The 23,764-nt window shown below is 42.3% G+C and overlaps 1 protein-coding gene across 4 annotated transcripts; it reads right to left on the reverse strand.

Moving 5' to 3' along the window:
* Nucleotides 1-2,362: 2,362 nt before the first annotated feature.
* On the reverse strand, nucleotides 2,363-22,154 carry LOC128317149 (uncharacterized). Of its 4 annotated transcripts, XM_053227702.1 has the most exons (4): nucleotides 21,535-21,898; nucleotides 21,154-21,255; nucleotides 4,876-4,924; nucleotides 2,363-4,059 (listed from the first exon to the last, which is right to left on the reverse strand). In XM_053227702.1, the coding sequence occupies exon 4, from the start codon at nucleotides 3,730-3,732 to the stop codon at nucleotides 2,764-2,766; it is 969 nt and encodes a 322-aa protein (XP_053083677.1). In that variant the 5' UTR covers nucleotides 3,733-4,059; nucleotides 4,876-4,924; nucleotides 21,154-21,255; nucleotides 21,535-21,898; the 3' UTR covers nucleotides 2,363-2,763. The 4 variants fall into 4 exon arrangements, with proteins under 4 accessions (XP_053083677.1, XP_053083679.1, XP_053083678.1 ...); XM_053227704.1 differs by lacking the exons at nucleotides 21,154-21,255; nucleotides 21,535-21,898 and adding an exon at nucleotides 22,068-22,154; XM_053227703.1 differs by lacking the exon at nucleotides 21,154-21,255.
* Nucleotides 22,155-23,764: the final 1,610 nt, after the last annotated feature.

Consider the following 23,764-nt stretch of genomic DNA (forward strand, 5'->3'; position numbering starts at 1 on the left):
AGCTTATTTATGCATCTAGACGAACATCCAGATAGTAAAGCATTACAGTAATCTAATCTGGACGTGATAAATGCATGGACTAGTTTTTCAGCATCACTTAGCGAAAGTATATTTCTAATCTTAGCGATATTTCTGAGGTGGAAAAATGCTAACCTGCTTACATTATCTACATGCGCCTCAAATGAGAGATTAGAGTCTATAATCACACCGAGATCTTTTACTGTTAGACTACTTGAAACAGAGAGACCATCTAAAGTAACAATGTGATCTCTAAACTTACTTCTAGCGGCTTGTGGTCCCAGTACCAGAACCTCTGTTTTTTCTGGGTTTAGCAGGAGAAAGTTGCTTAGCATCCAGTCTCTTATGTCTATCGCACATGCCTCAACTTTCTTTAACTGGCTATTCTCATCTGGCCTACCTGAGACGTATAACTGTGTGTCATCAGCATAACAATGGAAGCTAATATTGTGTTTACGGATTATGTTACCTAAAGGGAGCATGTATAACGTGAAAAGCAGTGGGCCTAAGACTGAACCCTGCGGAACGCCATATTCTACTCGATAACGTGCTGAGTGGTCACCGTTTACATCTACAAACTGATAACGATCAGTTAAATAAGATCTAAACCAGTCGAGGGCTGAGCCCTTAATTCCTACGACCTTTTCCAGTCTGTGAAGAAGGATATTATGGTCGATAGTGTCGAACGCTGCGCTAAGGTCGAGTAAAATTAATAGACTAATGCAACCCCGATCAGAGGCTAATAGCAAGTCATTGACTACTTTAAATAATGCTGTCTCTGTGCTGTGGTGGGGCCTGAAACCTGACTGATAAAGTTCATAGATATTATTACTTTGTAGATATGAAATTAGCTGCTGCGCTACTACTTTCTCTAGTATTTTAGATAGAAAGGGAAGGTTTGAAATCGGCCTATAGTTAGTTAAGTCGTTAGGGTCAAGGTCTGGTTTCTTCACTAGTGGTTTAATAACAGCTAATTTAAGTGATTTTGGAACGTACCCATTGCTCAGTGAGGAGTTAACTATTTTAAGCAGGGGTTCAGTTACGGTTCCAACTATTTGCTTAAGAAGACGTGTTGGTACCGGATCTAATAGACAGGTTGATGATTTAGCAGAAGAGATGAGCGAGATTAAATCATTCTCTTCAAGAGGAGTAAAACTTTCTAAGCTCTGATCTATGGTTAGTCTATCCTCCCAGTCTATTGTATAATTTGGACTTTGGGCCTGTATCTTCTGCCTAATGTTTTTAATTTTGCTATCAAAGAATTTCATGAAATCGTTACTTTTGTATGCTGTTATTGTGGAAATTTCTGTTGATGTCTTATTCCTAGTTAATTCTGCTATGGTGTTAAATAAGATTTTAGGATTACTTTTATTATTTTCTATAAGCGTTGATAAGTAAGTGGACCTAGCTTGCCTTAGAGCTTTTTTATAGGCTAAAATACTGTCTTTCCATGCTATTTTAAATGCTAGGAGTTTGGTCTGGTGCCATTTACGCTCTAGCTTTCGGGCGTTCTGTTTTAGAGAGCAGGTGTGGTCACTATACCACGGAGCGAGTTTCTTATCTTTAATTGTTTTTCTTCTAAGTGGGGCTACATTATCTAAGGTACAGCGGAATGTCGACTCTAAAAATTCTGTCGCCTGTTCGAGTTCTAAAGGGTCTGATGGTGACCCTATACTAGCGGATAATTCTGGTAGGTGATTAATAAAGCTCTGCGCGGTCGCAGGTGTTATTGTACGGCTAAATCGGTAGCGCGGTTCTGTGTGTACAATGCTACTGTGACGCACACAAAACGAAATCAGACTGTGATCTGATATTGCCTCAGACTGCGGGATTATCACTATATCGGTTATATTAACTCCAAAAGATAATATTAAGTCTAACGTATGACCTGCTTTATGTGTGGATCCTACAACACACTGATTGACTCCCAATGAGTCAAGTATGGATGTAAACGCTATCTTCAGCTGTTGATTATCTTCAATTAGGGTGGAGAGATGCATTGATCTAGCAGCACTAAGAGCTTTCTTATAGCTCAAAAGGCTCTCCTTCCATGCTATTTGAAATACTACCAAGTTAGTTTGACGCCATTTACGTTCTAGTTTTCGAGTGGTCTGTTTTAAAGTTCATGTGTGATCGCTATACCAGGGTGCTAGCTTTTTCTCCCTAATTATTTTTCTTTTAAGTGGAGCTACCTTATCTAGCGAGTTGCAGAACGTTGATTCTAAACATTCAGTTGCCTGGTCAAGTTCTTTGGGATCAGACGGTGATCCAATCATGGTTGATAAATCTGGGAGATTACTGATAAAACTCTGTGCAGTTGTTGACGTGAACGTACGTTTGACATGGTGACGTGGCAAGGTGCATATACTATGATTAATACACATTTTAAATGAGATGAGGTAATGATCTAAGATAGCTTCAGACTGTGGACATGAGACTATATTTTCTATATTTAATCTGAATGTTAGTATTAAATCAAGAGTGTGACCACCACTATGGGTGGGTCCTATTACATTATGATTAACCCCTACAGAATCTAGAATGGACACAACTGCTGTTCTCAGAGGGTCATCTGGATTATCAAAATGAATATTAAAGTCTTTTGTGTGACGGCTAGATTGTCATTATAAATGACTGCAACGCCTCCTCCTCTGCCAGTTAGACGGGGCTGATGTATGTAACTGTACCCGGGAGGACTAGCTTCATTTAATGCTACAAACTCATTTGGTTTAATCCACGTTTCTGTTAAACACAGTACATCAAACTCCCAATCAGTAATGGTTTCATTAACAATAAGCGCTTTAGACGTAAGAGATTAACTAAGCCTGTTCTGAGACTATGTGCTATGCTGCAAGAAATGAGACCAGCACCTTCCCGAGTGGGATGGATACCGTCCCGCCCTAACAGGCCAGCCTTGCCCTCAAAGTTAGTCCAATTATCTATAAAGCCTACATTGTTTTCGGAGCACCACCTGGACATCCAGCAGTTCAGCGAACATAACCTGCTGTAAGCTACATCGCCACGCCGCATTGGGATGGGGCCAGAGCATACTACAGCATCGGACATCGCCTTCGCTAATTTATACACCTCTACCAAGTTACTCTTAGTAACTTCAGACTGACGAAGGCGTAAATCATTAGCTCCTACATGAATAACTATCTTTGAGAACCTGTGCTTGCCTAAGATCCTAAGATTACCTGCTATGTCCGGCGCCCTGGCTCCCGGTATACACCTAACTAAAGCTGCTGCTGCCCCTAAAGGCCTAGCTAATTTCACGTGCCGCAAGATAGAGTCACCTATAACCAGAGCTCTTTCAGGTTTCTCAGCGGGTGCTTCACTGAGGAGAGCAAACCTGTTGGACACGTGAAGTGGAGAGGAGTGGTGCTCCTGTGGGCGAGCCTTAGCGTTAGCTTTGGCTTTGCGATTATGCCGCCGAGTCGTCACCCATTCTCCCCCCTGTGAGGGCTCTAATGCCGGAGTTGGGGGATTACTAACTCCGCCTAAGGCATCCAGACTTTCCCCTACAGAAACTACGCTGCTCTCACTCTCACTAACCCTCTCTAGAGTCTGAAAGCGCACCTCTAATGCTGCAATCTTCTCCGTCAGAGAGCTAACTAACATGCATTTATCACAAATAAAGCTATTGCTAACGACGGAGGAAGAGTGACTAAACATCCTGCACTCAACACACTGAACAAGCTGAATGTTTGACATGTTGTTTAACGCACCTTAGTCGAAGATTTGTTGATATTATTGTAGACGGTGTGGATCCAGTGTGAATCATTTCTATTTAAGAAGGGTTTGCAGTTGTGTGAAGCTAACTGCATAGGATTCATGAAAGGTAAAATCATTATTATATGCAAACACATTGTGGACTCATGGACCAGTGGTAGACAGAGCTAGAAGTAATGAGCATAACTACACCACTCTAGGAACTGATTTTATATTTTAGCACCCAAATTACCAGATTATTAAACAGTGTTCCCCAAATGCAGGGTACCTTGGTTCGAAAGAAGAACCGGTTCACCACAAACCTTATACCTGCGCGCACACACACACACACACACACACACACACACACACACACAAGAACGGAAGAAACAGTGAGTGTCCAAATTTACCCATAAACACCAGTTATAGAAAAAAATGCTTTACTCTCTGAATTACATTTGGAAACTATACATGGATGCAGGGGTATTTCTAGAAGTTTAAAGTACAGAGTAAAGAGCCTATACCAGAAGCCTCACTTGATTTTTATCAAGCTGTCTAAAATCCTCTAAAATATTTTTATATTGGTGTCTTCGTGGTTTCATCATGACAAACACTTATCAGTGAATAGCAGTACTGGCTAATGTCAAAGAACAAAAGTGTGAAATTATCAAGTGAATTCATTGGGTTTCTTGCTTCCCCATGTTGTTTTTGTGTCAGACCGATGTTACTACAGTCAGCTATGCTGACAGGAAAGAGTCTGCTCAGCCACCACTTTCCTTACAGCCCTCCTACCTCCACTCAAAGTGTGTTCTTTAAACAGACAAACCCAGGGGCACTGTTTTCAACTTTTGTCTGTTTAAAGTGTGTTCTTTAAACAGACAAAAGTTGAAAACAGTGCCCCTGGGTTTGGCAGAATGGCATAAAATATAAAATAGTTTATTTTTTAATGGGACAAAATATACCTTGGTGGCTGTCAATAAACTCTGACAGGCCGCCCAAGTGTAAACTTGTGTGCAAAGCATTGCTAATAGTTTTGTATACTTACATTAATAAGGACTTGAATCTATTTTCTATGTTAATGTTGAACAGCCTTTAGATTACAATATAAAAATATATAATAATAACCTGTTTTTAAATGTAGACTACCTGCTGAAAGTTGCTGCTCCACCTGACTGCCATCAACTTCACTGCCTGGCTAAAATAAATAAGAAGAATAGAAAGACAACTCAGTAATGGTTGATTACAAAATGAAGAAACATACAAATGGCCAACTTTTGTTTAGAGTACATAAAAGCTAGATTGTCTAAAAATTACACTTTGCTCTTATGGAAGTGTGTATTTTTGTGCACGTCCATAAAAGGATGAGATTGTAACTATTTAAGCGTTTAAAAGCTCGTTGCCTATGTTTACCAAGTACAAGTACAGTGTACAAGTACAAGGTCATTAATCAATTTATTTCTTTTAATAAGACTGAAACAGTACAACTGCCTACATATTAGATGAAAAATACTTGTTCTTCACTCCAGTACACTCCAGTCCATATAAACATACACTGCCTGGCCAAAAAAAACTGCTTCCTTTTTTTTTAAATTTATTTATTTATTTATTAAGCAATTAGCCATGTACAAACAACGTGGCAATATCAGTACATTTTTACATTAGAATATACAGAACAGGTGCATGAAGAAATACAATTATATATACATATATATTAATTAGAAAAAAAACATAAAAGGGGGGCTAGGGTTTATCCTGTAAATCATATTCTTCTATAAAGGACAAAAGATTTATTGCATTTTTCTTTTTCATCACTTTGAGGGCTTTTGTATAAGAAATAAACTCATAATAAAATGCACAAAACGTCGGTTTAACTTTCAAGTACTTAGATTTGTGTATATAATATTTTCCCAGCAGAAGTACATTATTAACAAGGAAGTCATCTTTGTTATTGTTCATTACAAGTCCAAAGATAACCTTTGGGTAAAGCCAGTCATGAATATCGGGCCATAAAGCAACCGCATACATACAATGAAAAAACAGATGTTAGAGAGAGAACTAACCCCCTTTCATCAAACTGCATTTTGACAGTTTTTCGTCCAATCAGAGTGCGCCACGTCATGGAGTCCCTCCCCTTTTTATCCAATCAGAGCGCACAGTGGCGGGAAGTCCCGCCCCCCTTTCGACCGATGAGATTCTTCTTTTTTTCCGGATGTCCCGCCCCGATCCCCCTCCCTAATTTTTGTGGGTCCGTTCACGCTCATCTGTGTTCCGTGCGGGGGTCCGTTCACGCGCTTCAACCCCCTTTCTCTCTCACCCCCTGGTCTGGGGCCCCGTGCAAATTATCCGGCCGGCGCACAAGGTCGGATTTCAGGCGGCTAGTGTCATGCCGTTCCGGTCTTAAACTTTTTTTTCCCCTTTTCCCCTGTATCGTGCCATTTCGGATCTTTTATTAATACTTTATTTATTTATTTATTTTTGCAACATAAACGGTATCCCTGTTATATGCAAAAAGAGGATTAATGGCCCATCACGGGTGTTCTATTATCAGTGAGACTATTATTTCAATTTTTCAAGATTCTGACAAAGACGGCCCGTGGAAAACCAGCGCGTATCTTCGCCGCACTCAAGCACCGCCAGTGGGTCCGTTGTGCGAGGAATGGCCTCTGGATTTCTGCGGACAGGGTGGACGATGGGGCTATGTGTTTAGATACGAAACCGGGGAATTGCAGTTTTATCAGGCGAAGTGTGGAGAGAGACCGGGGGTCTTGACGTGTCTAGCCTCGTTATCCTCTAACGACTGGGGTGTGTTAAAGAAGGTTGTCCTTGAGAATTTTGACAAGGATGAAGGAAAATGGAGAGGGAACGGGAGGGCCTCTCTCCCGGAGACTTTTCCCAGCACCGCGGAGGTTTCAGAGCGAAAAGTCAAGTTTATGGCTGTATGGTTGACTAGAGCCTCAGGTACAGCTCGCTGGTTCTACAGGGCCAGTCGCTGTGTGGAGAACATGGAGAGAGAAGGGGTATGTAAGAAACCCAGAGAGTACTTTGTCCTGGATCTTTTCAGCTCTTTTCAGATGTTTTTCATACCGTGTTGAACGTGCCGTTTGTAACGTGGAGGGAAAAGATGGGGGAGATTGACTATAAAATTACTTCGCTCTTTCGCAGCTGTCGTGAGTGGAACGATGCCCTGAGCGATGAAAAAATGAGCCATTGTTGAACACGTGCGCACACTCGCCCTCAACACGGATCGTATTGCAGTGGGTTGGGGGGTTGGAGGGTTTGGGGGCGGGGGGTCGTGCTCTACTTCGTTTTATGGTATAAAAGCAGACTCGCCCGAGAGAGGAGGAGAGCAAAAGAGAGAGAGAGAAAGAGAAATATGGAAGACCGCCGATCGTGTTGAGGGGTATAGAAGAAGAAGACGGAATGTCCGACCATCCTTCATCTCCGGAGGAGAGTTACGCCGTTCCTTTGCCGCCGACCCCTCCCCGAGCCCTGAGCTCTCGCAACAGCTTTCACCCCCTCGCTCCGAGGAACCTGTCGTCTCGGGGCACGAGGATCCTGCGGGGATGGAGGTTCAGGACACTCCTTCGAATGAGAACTCACCCTGCGGATCGGATGACCCGTTGCCGACGTTCATCGACGACCCTGACGCACCGCTCACATGCTGGTTGAAGAGGATCGAGTTTTTCAAATGTCTGGAATCAGCGGTGCTTCATTTACTCAACAAGGTTCTGAGAATGTACGCCGAAGCCAAATGCAACGGTTGTCAGATCAGCCATCCTACAGCCTGCTTACTCGACCCACCCGACGACATATATCAGACCTGCTTTCACGGTGTGATGCGGAAGCTGTGGAACTCACTGTTCATCCAAGCCCTTGAGAAATATATGGAGAGCTACGGGTTTTACGAGACGTGCGAGGGCGACATAATTGGGCCTGCAGCAGAGATTCTTTTGCTGGGGTATAGATCAGGAGGACTGATCTACGAGCGCATCTACCGAATGTACGATGAAATCAAACCTGACGAGGAGAGAATAGAGCATTTCATAAAGCTGGTCATGGACTGCCACTATTCCTGTTAACTTGATTTTATTCCATGCCGTCATATATGCATTTATTCAGTGTGTTTTTTTGCAGCTACCTCTTATATTTTATTCTATACTATTATATATTCGATTATTCAGTGTGGTTTTTTTTGCTGTGCTGCTAGCTATTATATACGCTTGTAGTTTGATTTTTTTTGCCGACACGCATATGTATATAGTTTTTGCACGCGTGTGTTTGATTTTATTCTATACTATTATATATTCTATTATTCAGTATGTTTTTTTTTTGCTGCTACCTCTTATATTTTATTCTATACTATTATATATTCAATTATTCAGTATGTTTTTTTTTGCTGGTACCTCTTATATTTTATTCTATACTATTATATATTCGATTATTCAGTGTGTTTTTGCAGCTACTATGCGGTACTCTGGGCCATCTTGGTTCAAACTTTGTTTATGATAAAACATTAATAACGTTTGTGTGTTTGTGTGTATAAAAAAAAATAATAATAATAATAAAAAGTTGAATAAAAAGTCTGAATAAAGAATCATGCCTTTCTCTGTGTGTACAAAAAAAAAAGTTGAATAAAAAGTCTGAATAAAAAATCATGACTTTCTCTGTGAGTATAAAAAAAAAAAAAAAAAAAAGTTGAATAAAAAGTTGTAGTAATGCAGAGCCATCAGTTCTGTATCTTATGTCTTTATTAACAATACCTGAAGACATGAAAATAAGTTGCCCAAGCTAACAACATTATTGCTTTTTTCTGACGCATACACCCACTCGCTCCTCACTCCCTGCAAACATGAAAATCCCCTTACAACTAGCTACTACTGCCATCTAGAGGGTAGCTGAACCATAAACCCACTTTACTACAAGAGTCTGAATAAAGAATCTCGCCTCTCTCTGTGTGTATAAAAAAGAATTTGAATCTCAATCCTCGCCTTTTTCTCTCATTTCGGTTCAGCCATGTCTGAGAAGCGTGCGATGAAAAAAAGCGTATTACGATCCGTCCGACCCCGGTAGTTTCGGAGGGGTAGAAAGACTGCGAAGGCCCGTGCGAGATGAAAAGGGGAAGCCGCCGTCTGTGGAAAGGGTAAAAGATTTTTTATCGGAGCAGGATGCTTATACTCTACACAAACCGGCCAGAATACATTTTACTAGAAATAGAGTTTTTGCCCCGCGTCCCTTGAACCAATTTCAAGCCGACCTGTGCGATATGCAGACTTTATCGGATTATAACGACGGGTACAATTATTTATTAACGGTCATAGACGTATTTTCCAAGAAAGCTTACGTTAGAACTCTCAAAAGAAAAACATCCGCGGAGGTGGTAAAGGCTCTAGAATCCATTTTCTCTGAAAGCCAGACACCTGTAAAGTTACAGACCGATGCCGGAAAAGAATTTTTTAACGAGGCTTTTGAAGGTTTGATGAAAAAACATGGCATTGTGCATTTTTCCACATACAACGAACTCAAAGCTTCGGTGGTGGAAAGATTTAATCGTACTTTAAAAGGTCGAATGTGGAGATATTTCACAGCTAACAACACCTTGCGATACCTCGACGTGCTGCAGGACTTGGTGAAAAGCTACAATAACAGTTTTCACAGCAGCATTAAAATGGCGCCGGCTCAGGTGAGCTTCGAGAACATCGATCGAGTGTTTCAGAACCTGTACGGTAAGCCGCCACTCCGGAAGGCTAGATTGAAGATGGGTTTTGAGACGGGGGATCTTGTCAGGATATCGAAATTAAGAGGGGTGTTTGATAAAAAATACGAACAGAGTTTTACAGACGAGCTTTTTTCGGTGGCCGAACGCCTCCCTCGTGACCCTCCGGTGTACAGACTGAAAGATTACGACGGAGAACCGGTCCAAGGCACCTTCTATGAGGCCGAGTTGCAAAAAGTAAAAACGGACGGGGGCAAAGTCTACCACGTGGAGGAGATTCTGAAGAGGCGTACGGTCAGGGGCGAAAATCAGGTCTTTGTACGGTGGAAAAACTGGCCCGAGAAATTCAACAGCTGGATCAGAGAGAGCGATTTAAAAAATATATAAAAAACGGACGACGTCCGTGAGGGTTCATCATTTCCCAGTCATGTACGGCCAGAAACACGCGGGTTTTTACATCACCCTACCATCCAACGCCAGCCTCGATGTTTTTAAAGATAACAAAATCTCCAGTTACCGCGTGGATCTGGCTCAGCATATCGATCTGGAAGGGGAATGGGAGGTCGCCTTGACGGAGATTTCCTATCCTCACACGTGGTATACCGTACCCGAAGAACAAGCATACTATGAATATAAGTTTAAGCCAGAAACCCCGGAGACGAAGAGCAAGGTGCGTCATCACAAATTCCCAACGGGTGTTTTTGCTAACATGGGACAGTTCAAAACGGAGATGGAGGCTTCGTTTAGAAAAATCAACTCCGATATTTACCTGTCCTACAACAATTATCTGAGGAAATTCAATTTCCAAGCGGGCGGTCAGACTCGTGCGGTTTTACCCACCGCTCGCTTATATTATGGGTGTGAGACCGGGAGAATGGATAGAATTCGACAGGAAGCTGGCCGATTACCCAGCTGATCTATGAGCGGGATTTTATCACATGTTCTGTTACTGCGACACGGTTCGCGCTCAGTTGATAGGCGACGCTTATGCTCCGAGGGTGAGGGTGGTCGACGTGCGCGGAGCGTACGGGGATGTAGTAACTTTACGCTTCGATCTGCCGTATTATTTACCCGTGAGCAAGCGCCACATCGAGAACATAAAGGTCGAGATAAAAACGGATCAGAACCAAGAGGTTGAATTCACTTACGGGAAGGTCATCGTGACGCTTCACTTTAGACCGAAAACAAACGAAGCTACGTTTGAGGGTGTCGGAGAACTAATTAAAAAATAAAATGGCTCGGGTACTAGCGATGGAAGACCCTCACAGATTCATCCGTTACTACGAAAATCAGGCCAGAGGCGATTTAGGAGGATTTTACGGAGCCCCTGTAATGTACGGTCGCGGTATCGGCTCTATATTCTCAAAACTGTTTCGTTTTGTATCTCCTCTGCTGAAAAAAGGGTTCGACATTGCCAAACCCCATCTTAAAACGGCCGCCACCCGTATCGCTACGGATGCGGTCGGTAGAGTCGTGGGGAAAATGTCGAACTTCGACGATCGGAAAAAGAGGGGTCAGGGGGCATCGTGGTTTTGTCGCGAAGGGTGAGGAGACGACCTCCGGGGGAGCACCTCTCGTCGAGTTCTAATAAATGTTCGACGGGTAAGAAGAAGAAAACAGTCGGCAGAAGCGGTCGCTCGAAGAGGAAACCCTCCCGGAGCTCCGATATATTTTAACCGACGTAGGGGAAATTCAAACAAAAAACATGGCTCTCTTGCATCAGAAATCCCTCGAGTGCACGCTGCGCGAGCTAGATCTATTTTCTGCACCTATGACACAGCTTTCGATCGAAGATAAAATATACACCGAAATCTCTCCCGTGTCTGCCATCACGGACACGGGGCCCATCGAGTTTTTCATCCCTGGAGACGGGGAAAAGTATCTCGATCTGAATGACACCATGCTGCATCTCCGCGTAAAAATCACCAACGCCGATGACACGGACCTGGCCGACGCGGCCGCGGTAGGGCTCATCAATTACCCTCTGAATACGATATTCAGTCAATGCGACGTCATTCTGGGGGACCGTCTAATCTCACAATCGAGTGCCACACATCCCTACCATGCCATGATCGAGACTCTGCTCAACTTTTCACCGGATACCCTCGGGAGTCAATTCACAGCCGGTCTTTTTTACAAACACAATGCGGGAGCAATGGATTCTGTAGCGATCGCCAATGGTCCTAACAGAGGATTAAACCGAATTCAGCGCTAATTCTAGAGAAGTGCACCTGCTCGGCCCACTCCACGGGGACATATTTTTCTGCGAGAGACTTTTGCTGAACTCGATCGACCTGAGGGTCAAACTGACACGCGCCGGAGATGCTTTCTGTCTTATGGGGGCGCGCGACTCGGGATTCCGACTGAACGTGCTGGGAGCGTCTCTCTTTGTGAAAAAAGTGACCGTAGCCCCTGCTGTGCGGTTAGGGCACGCGGCGGCCCTGATGAAAGCCAACGCTCTCTATCCCCTCTCACGCGTCATCGTGAAATCCTATTCCATCCCAGCAAACTCTAGGATATGTAACCAGGAGAATCTATTTCTCGGAACCACTCCTAAATACGTGGTTTTAGGTATGGTGCACCACGAAGCGTTCACGGGGAGAAGAGACCTATCCCCGTTTAACTTTGTACATAACGACATAGAATACCTGGCTCTCTGTCAGGATGGTAGACAGATCCCCGCCAAGGCTTTCCAGCCCCAATTCAACAACAGACAATCCGTCAGGGAGTTTTACAACATGTTCATGGCTACGGGGAGACATCTGAAAGATTTACCTCTGAGTATTAACCACAGCGAATTTAACGAAGGATACGCCCTGCTCGTTTTTAATCTCAACCCAGCCGACGACAACGATGCGTTGCCGGTCGTATCGAGCGGTAATTTGAGACTGGAGATGAGATTCAGAGCGCCTTTAGCGAATACCACTACTCTTATCGTCTACGCTTGTTATGATTCTATTCTAGAGATTGACTCTAAAAGACAGGTGCTGGTGGATTATTACTAAACATGGATAATCTTCAGCTAGAGAGTCTTTTGCGGCATCTTCCGAGGAACGTATTTCGTGGCGTGTGGGCTTCCGACCACCTACCCTCTCTGAATCCTTCCTTTAGACCTCCCGCCTACTTCGTGGTCAACACGCACCCTGCCCACATGCCCGGCGAGCATTGGTTAGCATTAACCCTGGAAAAGGAGGGTGAAGCCACATTTTTTGACTCTTACGGATTTCCCCCGGACTTTGCGCATTACCCTTCGACCATCCTGCAGTTTTTGGAAAAACGCTCCGAAAACATCAAGTACCACAGCACTCAGCTACAACAGTCTATGTCTACCATATGCGGTCATCACTGCGTCTATTATCTTTACCACCGAGCCAGAGGCTTATCTTTTGACCAAGTATTGTCTTTGTACAACGAGTAGGACTTGATAAAAAACGATCTTATGGTGTATGACTTTGTGAAAAAATGTGGCTTAAAAATAAAAGCGATTACTGCAGTGGGGCAGGGTTGCTGTTCTTTATCCGCATGTGAATACAAGTTGTGAAAAATGAAAGACTGTACGCATAATGATTCGATTAATTAAACTCTTTATTGACAAAATAATTGTCTCAGACATTTATTATTATTGCGAATACTCGATCCATCGAGGGGATAGAACGATTCGTTTATTGCTCCTGAACTTCTTAGAGGTGAGAGGTGCAGGGGGTGCGATCCATCGCGGGGATAACGAAGCTGAGGTGCTTTTAGGATGTGATTTTAAACCGGTAACGCTACCCTCCTTCAGGGAATGGTATTGTTCTCGAGCGTGCGGGTTATTTACCGAAGATAAAGGGACGTTCAGTTCCGAAAAAGTATTCAGAAATTGCGTCCAACCGGTGGGAGGGGGTGTTTTTTTCTTATAGGAGAGAGAAAGATGTTTGAATAAATCGATCATATGAGACCCTTTCGCCGTCTCACCCTTATAAACAAATTCCCCCTTCGAATTCCATCCCCCGCCGCTCTCCTTTAATTTCTCGACAATGTACGCGGCGTTCTTGCGTCCCCGAGGGGGTAGGCTTTTCAAAACTTCATCGCCCGTACGGTCGAAATCGTCCCCGTCTGACGCACACGCGGTTCGAGCGGGAGAAGAGGAGGGGTGTGGATCTCCCACACGGGCGGGGATCCGAGCCCTCTCCTCCTCGTCAACCTCTCCACCCTCTCCATCCTCGGCTCGCTCCCGTAATGTCAGAGTGACTCTACGCTCGTCTCGCCGATCCTGCTTCAGCAACATCAAATATCTCTGCAACAAAGCGTCGTATTTTTTAATTTTTTCATAAGAACTCAGCCCCGGCTCGTTTAACACCTCCCTCATTTTATCGTCTTTATCGTCTTCGGCCTTTTCTCTGACCGTAGACCGGGTCAGACCACTTAACCGACGGGGTGAGACGAGAAACATTTTCCGAGCTTTCTTCAAAGTCATTTTATTTTTTATTGTCTACTAGAGAGCCCTCCGATAAGATTCCCTATCAGAGGTATGACGGTCAAGAGCAAAGGTAAAAGAAACCCTCCAGTTTCTTCAGAACCCTATGCTTGCTCTTTAAACAGGTTTTTTCATCCGCCAACAGCCTGATAATTTTTCTCCACTTTTTGAGTTTTTTGTACTGCGAAGGTGTTAAGGGGATGTTACCCTTGAGAAGGTTTAAAGAGATCTCACACAAGGTTCTGACGAAGTCGGGAGAGCAGTATTTGAGAATCTCCTTACGTTTCCGGGGAGCGGCGTAGTACAGAGCCGCGAGCAAGGGAGCGTTCCTTTTTATACGAGCCGTCATGACATTTTTGGGACGTACACGGTCGAGCTCTGGTGAGGGAGCAGCCCGCTCCTCAGCCTGTATCTGTCTGGGCACCCCGGGGTGAGGTCGATGATTAAATAACCGTGAGGATCTCTGGTGGCATCTTCGAAACATTCCAAGAAATAACCCTTTTGTGAAGGAAAGATCTGATGGGCTAATACGCTCACCTGTAGTTTATCCCGAGGGTTTTTAAACAATACCAGATAATTACTGTTCAGGCTGATGGTACGGTTGTGTTTACCTCGCTGAAACACGTTTTGAGTCGGCATCATGACGCTCATGTTTCTGTGGTGTCTGTACTGAGTGAAAATTTTAACCACTTCAGGATGTTCGGATGCTTGAAAGATAACGTCGTCCAGAATGATCAAATGGTTTAAGTCCTGAGGAAACAGGTTTTCATCTTCGAAAGAATCAGGAAGCCCTTTGACAAATTTTGTCTTTTTATTCATTTTCTGCAATTCATCGTACATAGGCTGGTAAGAAGTGTAGACCCATACAATGTTTTCGGGTACGACATTCATGACATGTTCAGAACATTCCAGTACACTCTTTACAAAACAGGTTTTCCCACAGCCACTAGGGCCCGCTATTATACAAGAGAAAGGACAGACGAACCTGTGTTCGAAATCTGTTTCTTCTATAACCTCGAGATGTGACATTTTATTTATTTATTTGCCCCTCCAAAAAAAATATAGATTAATATCCGAACGGCAGAGTAGTACCGTCTGGAAAGAGTTGTCTTTTGTCGTATACAACCCGAAACTTTTTCTGAAATGAAATGAGTTTTTTAACGAGAAACCCTTTTTATCACAAGTTATTCCGTGCTGAGGGATCTCGATAACGCCCGGCACCCCTCCCTCCCCGGAGATCTTTAGGTAATCCTCCACCAGATCTCTGACGCTGTCAAAGTTGACTCTCTCACTACATTCTACGGTCTGTGTGATCCCTTTGACGCGCATCACCACTTTTTTTTTATTCTTTGTCTGATAGGCATAACTCTTGGGCCCCGCTGCTGCAAACTCCTGTATGCTATCCCCGTCCAATTCGTCGGTCAGGTCACCTACGTAATTACCCAATTCTAAAGGAGTCTCCCCCTCCTTCACCACATAAATTAAACTATCCGTGTCTTTGTAAAGAACTCTGTCCCTCAACCTTTCCAGGTAGCTGTACAGTTTGAGACGCGCATGGGCTGTGGTGAATGCGGCTATGAACACAATACTCCTTCTGCCTGGGGGTTGAATGCAACGGTCGCTGAATCTCCACCTGATCAATGCTCTCTGGTCGTCCAGAACATCAAAGTAATCGATCACGTATTTACCGGAAAACAGATAGCTGAAAAACTTTTCAGGGTCCGATACTATCTTGGTGCGGAGCAGATCGTCTCTCTGAGCAAACTTCCCCCAAAGACTATTGAGACAGAGTTTAGCCACCTGTCTCTTGGCCGGATTCGCCTCTATCTTTTCATGGTCTAATCGGACCCCCTGACGCTCCAGATACTCACTGACGTACCTCTCCCTGCTGACCAGATCCTTAGCTTCGGGCGGGTAACCGGACGCTTCCTGCTTTCCTTTTAAAAACATGTGTACGTACCCTGTGAACACAGAGTCACTGCTTTTATCGAAGTCCCATACCTCCGTGATTTTAGCCACTCTGTAGCCCATCTCCAAGGCTTTGTTAAATTCTACAGTGACCCACACACCCGTCAATGCTCGGGCGTCATCGTCATGCGAGCAAGGGTCTCTCTGCATACATGATTCTGCACATGTGTGACACAGAGGAAAGAGCAATTTACCGCTCTTGCTTTTGTACGGTAAAACAGGGAAAAAGAGCCCACGAGGCGGGTAGACTGTGGCTCTGATGAGACCAAAGTAATTTCTAGGGTCTCCGAAATCTTTGTATATGATAGTAGGGTGATCTAAGGGATAAGAGCATGCGCTGTTAACGTATGGATATAGAGAGGTGACGTCATCGTAGAGCACCTTTTCCCCAGGCCCCGCTGTGTGTCTCAGCTTAAGAGCGCTCGTTCGACCTCCGTAAAGAGCGGCGCGAGGGACCAGAGGCTCCGGAGGATTAAACGTACGGAGAAACTCTTTGACACGATCGCAAGATTTTTTCATCTCGAGCCACTCGTGTTCTCTCACCACCCTCACGCGGACGCCATGTTTGGACTCTAACGTCCTCACTCTCTCCTCGCTGTTCAACCATAATTCGCTGAATCTGACTCATTTCTTAAATAATTCTCTGGGAATATGAAACCAAAAATTGTTATTGTTTACAAAGGAGTTCAACCATTTTATTTTTAGAGTTCCATTTATAGAATAAAAGTCAATGTCTTGTAAACCTCCATCTTTAAAATCTTTTGTCATCTCTACTCTTTTCATGTAATGGGTTTTCTTTTTCCATATGTAACCAAAGTTAACCTGGTTGATTTTTTTTATGGCTCTATTTGAAATGGCTATTGTGTGTGCAGGATATATTAATCTTGAAATGCCTTCCATCTTAGTCAAAAATACTCTACCTAATAAGCTTATATCACGTAATAACCAAGAGTTAAGTTTAATTTGACATTTATCTTATCTCAACACATTCACATATTCGTTTTCGATGGAATCTTTTGAGATAAGTATTCCTAAGTATTTAACTTTGGATTTTATAGGGATATTATAAGCCTCGGTTAAGTGACATTGATGAATTGGCATTAATTCACACTTGCTCAAATTTAATTTTAAACCAGAGGCTTTAGAGAAGATGTGAATTGTTTGTAATAGTTTGGGGACCTCCGTTAGCTGCTTCATAAAGATGGTAGTATCATCTGCAAAATGAATGATTATTGGCAAGCCAAATGCATCTAATGGGGCTATATTTAAATTTTTATGAAAATAGAAAGCATTTCTGTGGTTATAATAAAAAGAAATGGGGAAATAGGGCAACCCTGTTTAATGCCGCGATTGATGGGAAATCTAGGTGATGTACCTCCTGGTAAAGAAACTGGTATAAAAAAGAGATTTTATAATGTTTCAAAATTTATCTCCAAAACCAAACAATTTTAAACAATCAAAAATAAAGAGGTGTTCTATTGAATCAAATGCTTTATAGTTCAATTCAATTCAATTCATTTTTATTTGTATAGCGCTTTTTACAAAGGTCATTGTCTCAAAGCAGCTTTACACAAACAAAAGTAAAGTGAAGTGTGTGTGTGTGCCGTCTCTGATGAGCAAGCAGGGCGACGGTGGCAAGGAAAAACTCCCTGAGATGGTGATAGGAAGAAACCTTGAGAGGAACCAGGCTCAACAGAGAACCCATCCTCATATGGGTTTACACTGTAGTGTGCGTGTGTGTGAGCACAATGTGTGTTGGTGTAGTCCATGGAAAACAGCTGAAGCGTTTTCGTGGCAGTATGAAGCATTGCCGGTGGACAGGTCCAGAGTGAAGGGGGGGAGGTCTGGATCACCGGCAGCTCAGGAGTGTAGCTCGGCAGAAGGAGAAGGAAAGTGGTTAGGTACACTCACAGTCACCGTGTGGAGATAAAACTCAACATCCACGAGTCCCCCAGATCTACTCCTTTGATAAAAACACTAGTCGCTAAATGCTAGGTTAAATAAATAAGTCTTCAACCTCGACTTAAACACTGAGACCGTGTCTGCTTCACGTACATTAACTGGGAGACTATTCCATAATTTTGGGGCTTGGTAAGAGAAAGCTCTGCCCCCTGCCGTGGTTTTGGCAACGCGTGGTACTGATAGACAGCCTGCATCCTTAGAGCGAAGTAGGCGCGGCGGAACGTAAGGTACTAACATATCGCTTAAATACTGCGGAGCGAGACCGTTTAATGCTTTATAGGTTAGGAGTAATATTTTAAAATCGATGCGGAATCTTACTGGGAGCCAGTGTAATGTAGATAAGACTGGCGTGATATGCTCATACTTCCTAGTCCTAGTCAGGACCCTCGCTGCTGCGTTCTGAACTATCTGAAGCTTATTTATGCATCTAGATGAGCATCCAGATAGTAAAGCATTACAGTAATCTAATCTGGACGTGATAAATGCATGGACTAGTTTTTCAGCATCACTTAGCGAAAGTATATTTCTAATCTTAGCAATATTTCTGAGGTGGAAAAATGCTAACCTGCTTACATTATCTACATGCGCCTCAAGAAGTCCATGAAGAGAATAAAACCATCGTCTTCCATTAGATGTCCGTAATCCAGAAGATCAAACACTAAATGAATATTGTTGTGTATAGATCTCCCCTTCATAAAACCGGATTGGGAATCGCTTATAATTTTATGTAAAAACATTTTTAATCTATTAGCATATATAAGGGTTACAATTTTATAATCAGTGTTTAATAATGTGATTGGCCTAAAGTTATCCAAAATTTTGGGGTCCTTATCAGGTTTGGGAATTAAAGTTAATATACCTTGTTTCATAGTGGGAGGGAATGTCATAGTCTCAGTTGCTTCTTTTAACATAAGCAGAAACGGCTCCTTTAGTAAGGACCAAAAGTGTTTATAAAAATTGGCAGTAAGGCCATCACTCCCTAGAGATTTGTCTAGAGACAAACTACCTACTGTTTTATCCAACTCATAAGAAGTAATATCAGCATCACAGAGCACTACAAATTCATCATCTATATAGGGAATCAGATCTTTAATATGATTGAAAAAGGATGTTGCATCATCCAAGGAAAAGGTTGAGCAATATAAGTTATTGTACTTCCTTTATGATCAGAGCTGGATCTGTAATTAGCTGGCCCTGGATCAACAAGGCTTTGATTGAAAGTCTCTCTTGCCTTCTTTTCTCTAACTAATCGACAGAAGTATGAGGTACTTCTTTCTCCCTCCTCAATCCATTTAGCCCTGGACCTGATAAAAGCCCCTTCAGCTTTACAAAGATAAATCTTATCAAGTTTGTTTAGAAGATTTTGTAGTTTCTGTTTATCATTATCAGTAGGTGGTGTTTTATTATAATAGATATTTATTTCTTTAATAATATTAATTTCAGATAATCTATCTACTGAGCGTTTTTCCATAATGTATTGAATATTCCCTCATTTTAAATTTAAGGAACTCCCATTTAGAAATATAGGATATAATGGATTCATCAGACATCACCTTAGAGACCATGGCCCTAATCCCCTCATTAAAAGATTGGCATTTTAATAAACTAGAATTGAATTTCCAGTACCCTTTATTCCGTCGGCTAACATCAGGAGGTTTAAAACTCAATTTAATAACAATGTGATCTGTGAGAGGAGCTGCTGACATAAAACAGTCATCAACAAAATTCATAACAGAGACTGAAATTAACCAAAAATCTATTCTGGACCTCACTACATTGTTTGGTTTAAACCAGGAATATTGTTTAGTGTTAGGATATTTAAATCGCCAGGGATCTAATAAATTGTGAGTACGACAAAAGTCTATTAACACAGGGTTGTAAGAACTGTGATAACACCTGGAAGGATATCTATCAAGCCATTCATCACTAACCATAAGTTTAAGGCTTCCGATGCCATTGGAAACATCTGAGATCAACTGACTGTTTTGAATTACATTATTAAAACCATAGACATTGACCAGAATATAGTACTGATCATCCATATTCAGGACACAAATTAGCCAGTGACCATTATTACTAAATCTAGATGTCACTAATTTACCAGGTGAGTTACAAAACAAGATAGCCACACCTGCTGATCTAGTGGACCCATGATCAAAGATAATTTTGTCTCCCCACTGGTTTACCCAAAATTTTTCATCTTCTTGTTCTGAGTGTGTTTCTTGCAAAAAAATAAAGTGTGCTTTTTCGCCCTTGCCAAACAAAAATAATGATTTCCTCTTAGTGATCTCTCTTAAGCCCCTAGCATTAAGTGAAATACAAGAAAAAAAAGGATTCATAACAAACAAATTAGCAAATGCCAGCAAATATTACAAACGGTCCAACAGACTAAACTCTGAAGAGAATTAAGAAAAGAAAACCCAAACAGGCAATATCCCTTCAATATGAACTTAATACAGATAAACCATCCAATCAGTTCTTATCATCTACAAATTTAAAGTGGAAAAGGTCTTTTCAAACCTTAAACATCAAGGCCTTTGGCTTGAACATATACCTTGTATGCGCTTAAGTAATTTTCTGTCCGTTAATGTATCCAGCACCATCTCTGTAGTACGCCCGTTTTCCAGCATCCCTTGCTTCTTTTATCTTAGGCCATAGTGCAGCTTGGGTCTCCCTGTCAGCTTTACAGAGGTCTTCGATAAAGCTGATATGAAGATCTTTGCAGATCGCGTGGTCCTTGGTCTTTCTCCACAGCGCATCACTGTGTATTCTCTGAGTGAACTGAACGATGTCATGCCTTGTTTTGTTTTCTTCACGTCGGCCTATTCGATGAACTGAGTTCACGATGTGATTGATGCTTGAGCACCACGATGGGGAAATTTTCACCAGTAGTTCAGCAACTGCCTCATGTATGTCTTCACCTTCCTTTTCTTTCCATCCACGAATCCTAAGATTCCACCGGCGTTTGTATCGCTCAAGCTCTAAGACACGTTCCATTAACTCTGCGTTGTCTTTCTTTAAACCCGATACTTAGTGAACAGAAGACTGTAACCAGTGGCGGACTGGGACAGTAAATCAGTCCGGGAATTTGACTCCACCCCAGGCCACCTCTGGCTTTCACTGTCTCATCATCTTTCCCTGAATCCCTCTCTCTCACTCTGCACATCTAGTTGCTCTGCAATATTTAATAAGCACGTTCAATAATCTATACTTATATTAATTGTGCAGCCATCAATTGTATGTCCTACTACTGATGATCTTATAAATCATAAAAGCACATATTAGTATAGCCTGCATGTTTAGTTTTGCTTAGCTTAAACTTTACCTGAAGGTTCCTGCTCTGACTCAAAAGCTGAACTGTCCACCCCCTATAGTTCAACAGCAGGAGCACTTGCAGCACTAGTGCTACTGTTGCTTCCTTCGTTACCTTTTCAAAATAAATAAATAAACATTGTAGACTACATATTGAAATGGAAAATCAAAATTTCTGGTCAAATTTGGCACTAAAAAATACTGTATCCCCATCTGTAAAACAGTGTGCTAGTTTGTCATTAAGATGTTGCAACATGTTCTTTTAAAACTTCTATCATTACATATATATAATATTTTTTTAGAATAGATTTTATCTATTGTAAGTCGTTTTGGATGAAAGCGTCTGTCTGCCAAATGATTACGTAAATATAATGTAAATGTAATTCTGACCGACCTGCTACCTTACTGGCGAACATGGCTGGGATTTTGCCGCAACTTGCTGCATCTGTGGCCAGGGCTTTTCTCCTTTTTATACGTTCCCTCTCTGCTCCTCCTTTGCGTTTACGCTCCATTTTTTGCACGATTTTCTAAAATATAGCCTGCCTCTGGATATAGCCAATTAGGCAGTTCGTCGCTGATGTTGGGTCATGTGGTGGTGTCATTTTCACTTCGCGATTGCCTGATTCGTAGATTGAGAGGTCTGTCAATTAATTCGCAGTTGCATACCAGCCTATCGCAGGTCAGGCTGATCGACTTCACAGCCGGCAGGCCAGAATGAACGTCAGGCCACCGGGAAATGTCCCGGTGCTCCCGATGGCCAGTCCGCCCCTGACTGTAACTGAGTTTTGCAGTCTTTGATTTCTGCCGTGTTGAACTCGACTACCTTGGCTATGTTAGTTAACATGATGGAGTTCTGCTGTATCTGAGTGCCGAGTGTATCCACCTTATCAGTTAGCTGCTTAATTGCTTCCAAGACCGCATTCATACCTCTTTTCCCTTCTGACCCTGTATCCTTCCTTTTAGCTGTTGGTGTGTTCTTTAACGGCGACAAAGGGTCTTTTCTTTTACATTTCTCGGTGGAATCTTCCATCTTCGTCGCATAGTCATGACAATCAGTAGCGTCGTTGCAGCGGGATAAAGCAAGATTCTTGGGGGGCGGTTCAAGATGGCGCTCTAGCGACATGTGAATCGGTGTGCTCCGCAAACTCAAATAGCATAAATTGCTTGTAGTGCATTTGAGAAACAACTTTCCCCACTCGGTCTTAACTTAGAATATTATTTAGATAATAACTGCCCCGTTACGTGAGTGTGACACAATGGGCAAATCCGAAAAAAGAAAGAACAAGACCAGCGTGTCTCAGGTGAAGGCTAATCCTGCTAGCTAATCCTGCCGCAAGTTTCCGGCAGTCTTGTGACAGAAAATTTACGAATTTGTTATATGAGGAGGAATTCCTTGCACTTCTCGACACTCCGTGCAAGTCTTCTGCTGCCAAACAACGGAAAACTGAGCGTTCGGATGTTGCTATTCTCTCTCAACTCGGAGCTCTTTCGCAGTTAATAAACACTCGGTCTGATTCTCTGGAAAACATGATCGGAGAAAATACACGAGCGATTACTGGCATGAAGGAGGTAATCAATGAAAATACCAGGCAAATTACAAGTGTGAAGGAAGCTATCGAATTCATGAGTGCTGAAGTTAACAGTCTGAAAGCCAAGTACGGAGTGGTGGAATCTACGCTGGGCAAAATGGAGCAGACTACCATGGAGCAAGACAGAAGGCTGTCACAGCTGGAAAGTTACTCGCGACGGTGGAATTTAAGACTCTATGGTATTCCAGAAAGAGAAAGAGAAGATGTTCGCGGAAGGGTCATCGAGGTTTGTCAGCATCTCTTACCAGAGGACAAGGACAAACTACCAAATGCCATTAACACTGTACATCGGTTAGGTCGCAAACAGCCGAACAAAACCAGAGGAATTATTCTGCAGTTTGCTTCCCGTTTCCACCGTGACGCTGTATGGCGTGCAGCAAAGGAGTCTACCTTTCTACGGGAAAATAACATGAAAATGTCAGAGGACTTGTCTCTTGCGGATAAAGAAAGAAGAAATAAACTATGGCCAGCAGTGGAGAAAGCAAGAAAAGATAACAAACGTGCCTACTTTATTGGAGGTAGGGCTTTTGTAGAAGGAATCGAAATATTCCCTCCAGCCTGAGACTTTATACTCTATAAGCTCTGTGAGAAGCTTATTTCAATATGTACTGAGACAGTAGGCTAACAAGAGTCTGTTTAAATTAGAGATTGGTGGCTTTTTCAGGATATTTAAAATTGAATTCATATTTTTAATTTAATTTTTTAAGTTTTATTTTATTTTATGAAATAAAGCTGGTAGTCTAAGGTAAAATGAACACAAATTAATGCCACCTTAATTTTAATTTGACTTTTGATTTTGACCTTTTTGATATTTTGACACCTGGAACATTTCTTGAAAGGCCTGTTGTTCTTAAAAAAAAGAAAAAGATCTTTGTTTCTTTAGAGGTATTGTTTTCTATGGAAAAATGAAGGTCAGTTTGATAACTGTATTATTTTAATAATTGAATCTGCATTACAAAATAAGGAGTCGTTTATTTATGTTCTGAAAAATGGCTGTTCCATGGTGTAGATACACTATATTACCAAAAGTATTCG

Source organism: Pangasianodon hypophthalmus, chromosome 21 (assembly GCF_027358585.1).
Source record: "Pangasianodon hypophthalmus isolate fPanHyp1 chromosome 21, fPanHyp1.pri, whole genome shotgun sequence".
In the NCBI taxonomy this organism is placed as follows: domain Eukaryota; kingdom Metazoa; phylum Chordata; class Actinopteri; order Siluriformes; family Pangasiidae; genus Pangasianodon; species Pangasianodon hypophthalmus.

Coding starts and splice junctions, on each gene's coding strand:
- LOC128317149 (XM_053227704.1), bottom strand. CDS start 3,732: ATGTCAAACATTCAGCTTGTTCAGTGTGTTGAGTGCAGGATGTTTAGT.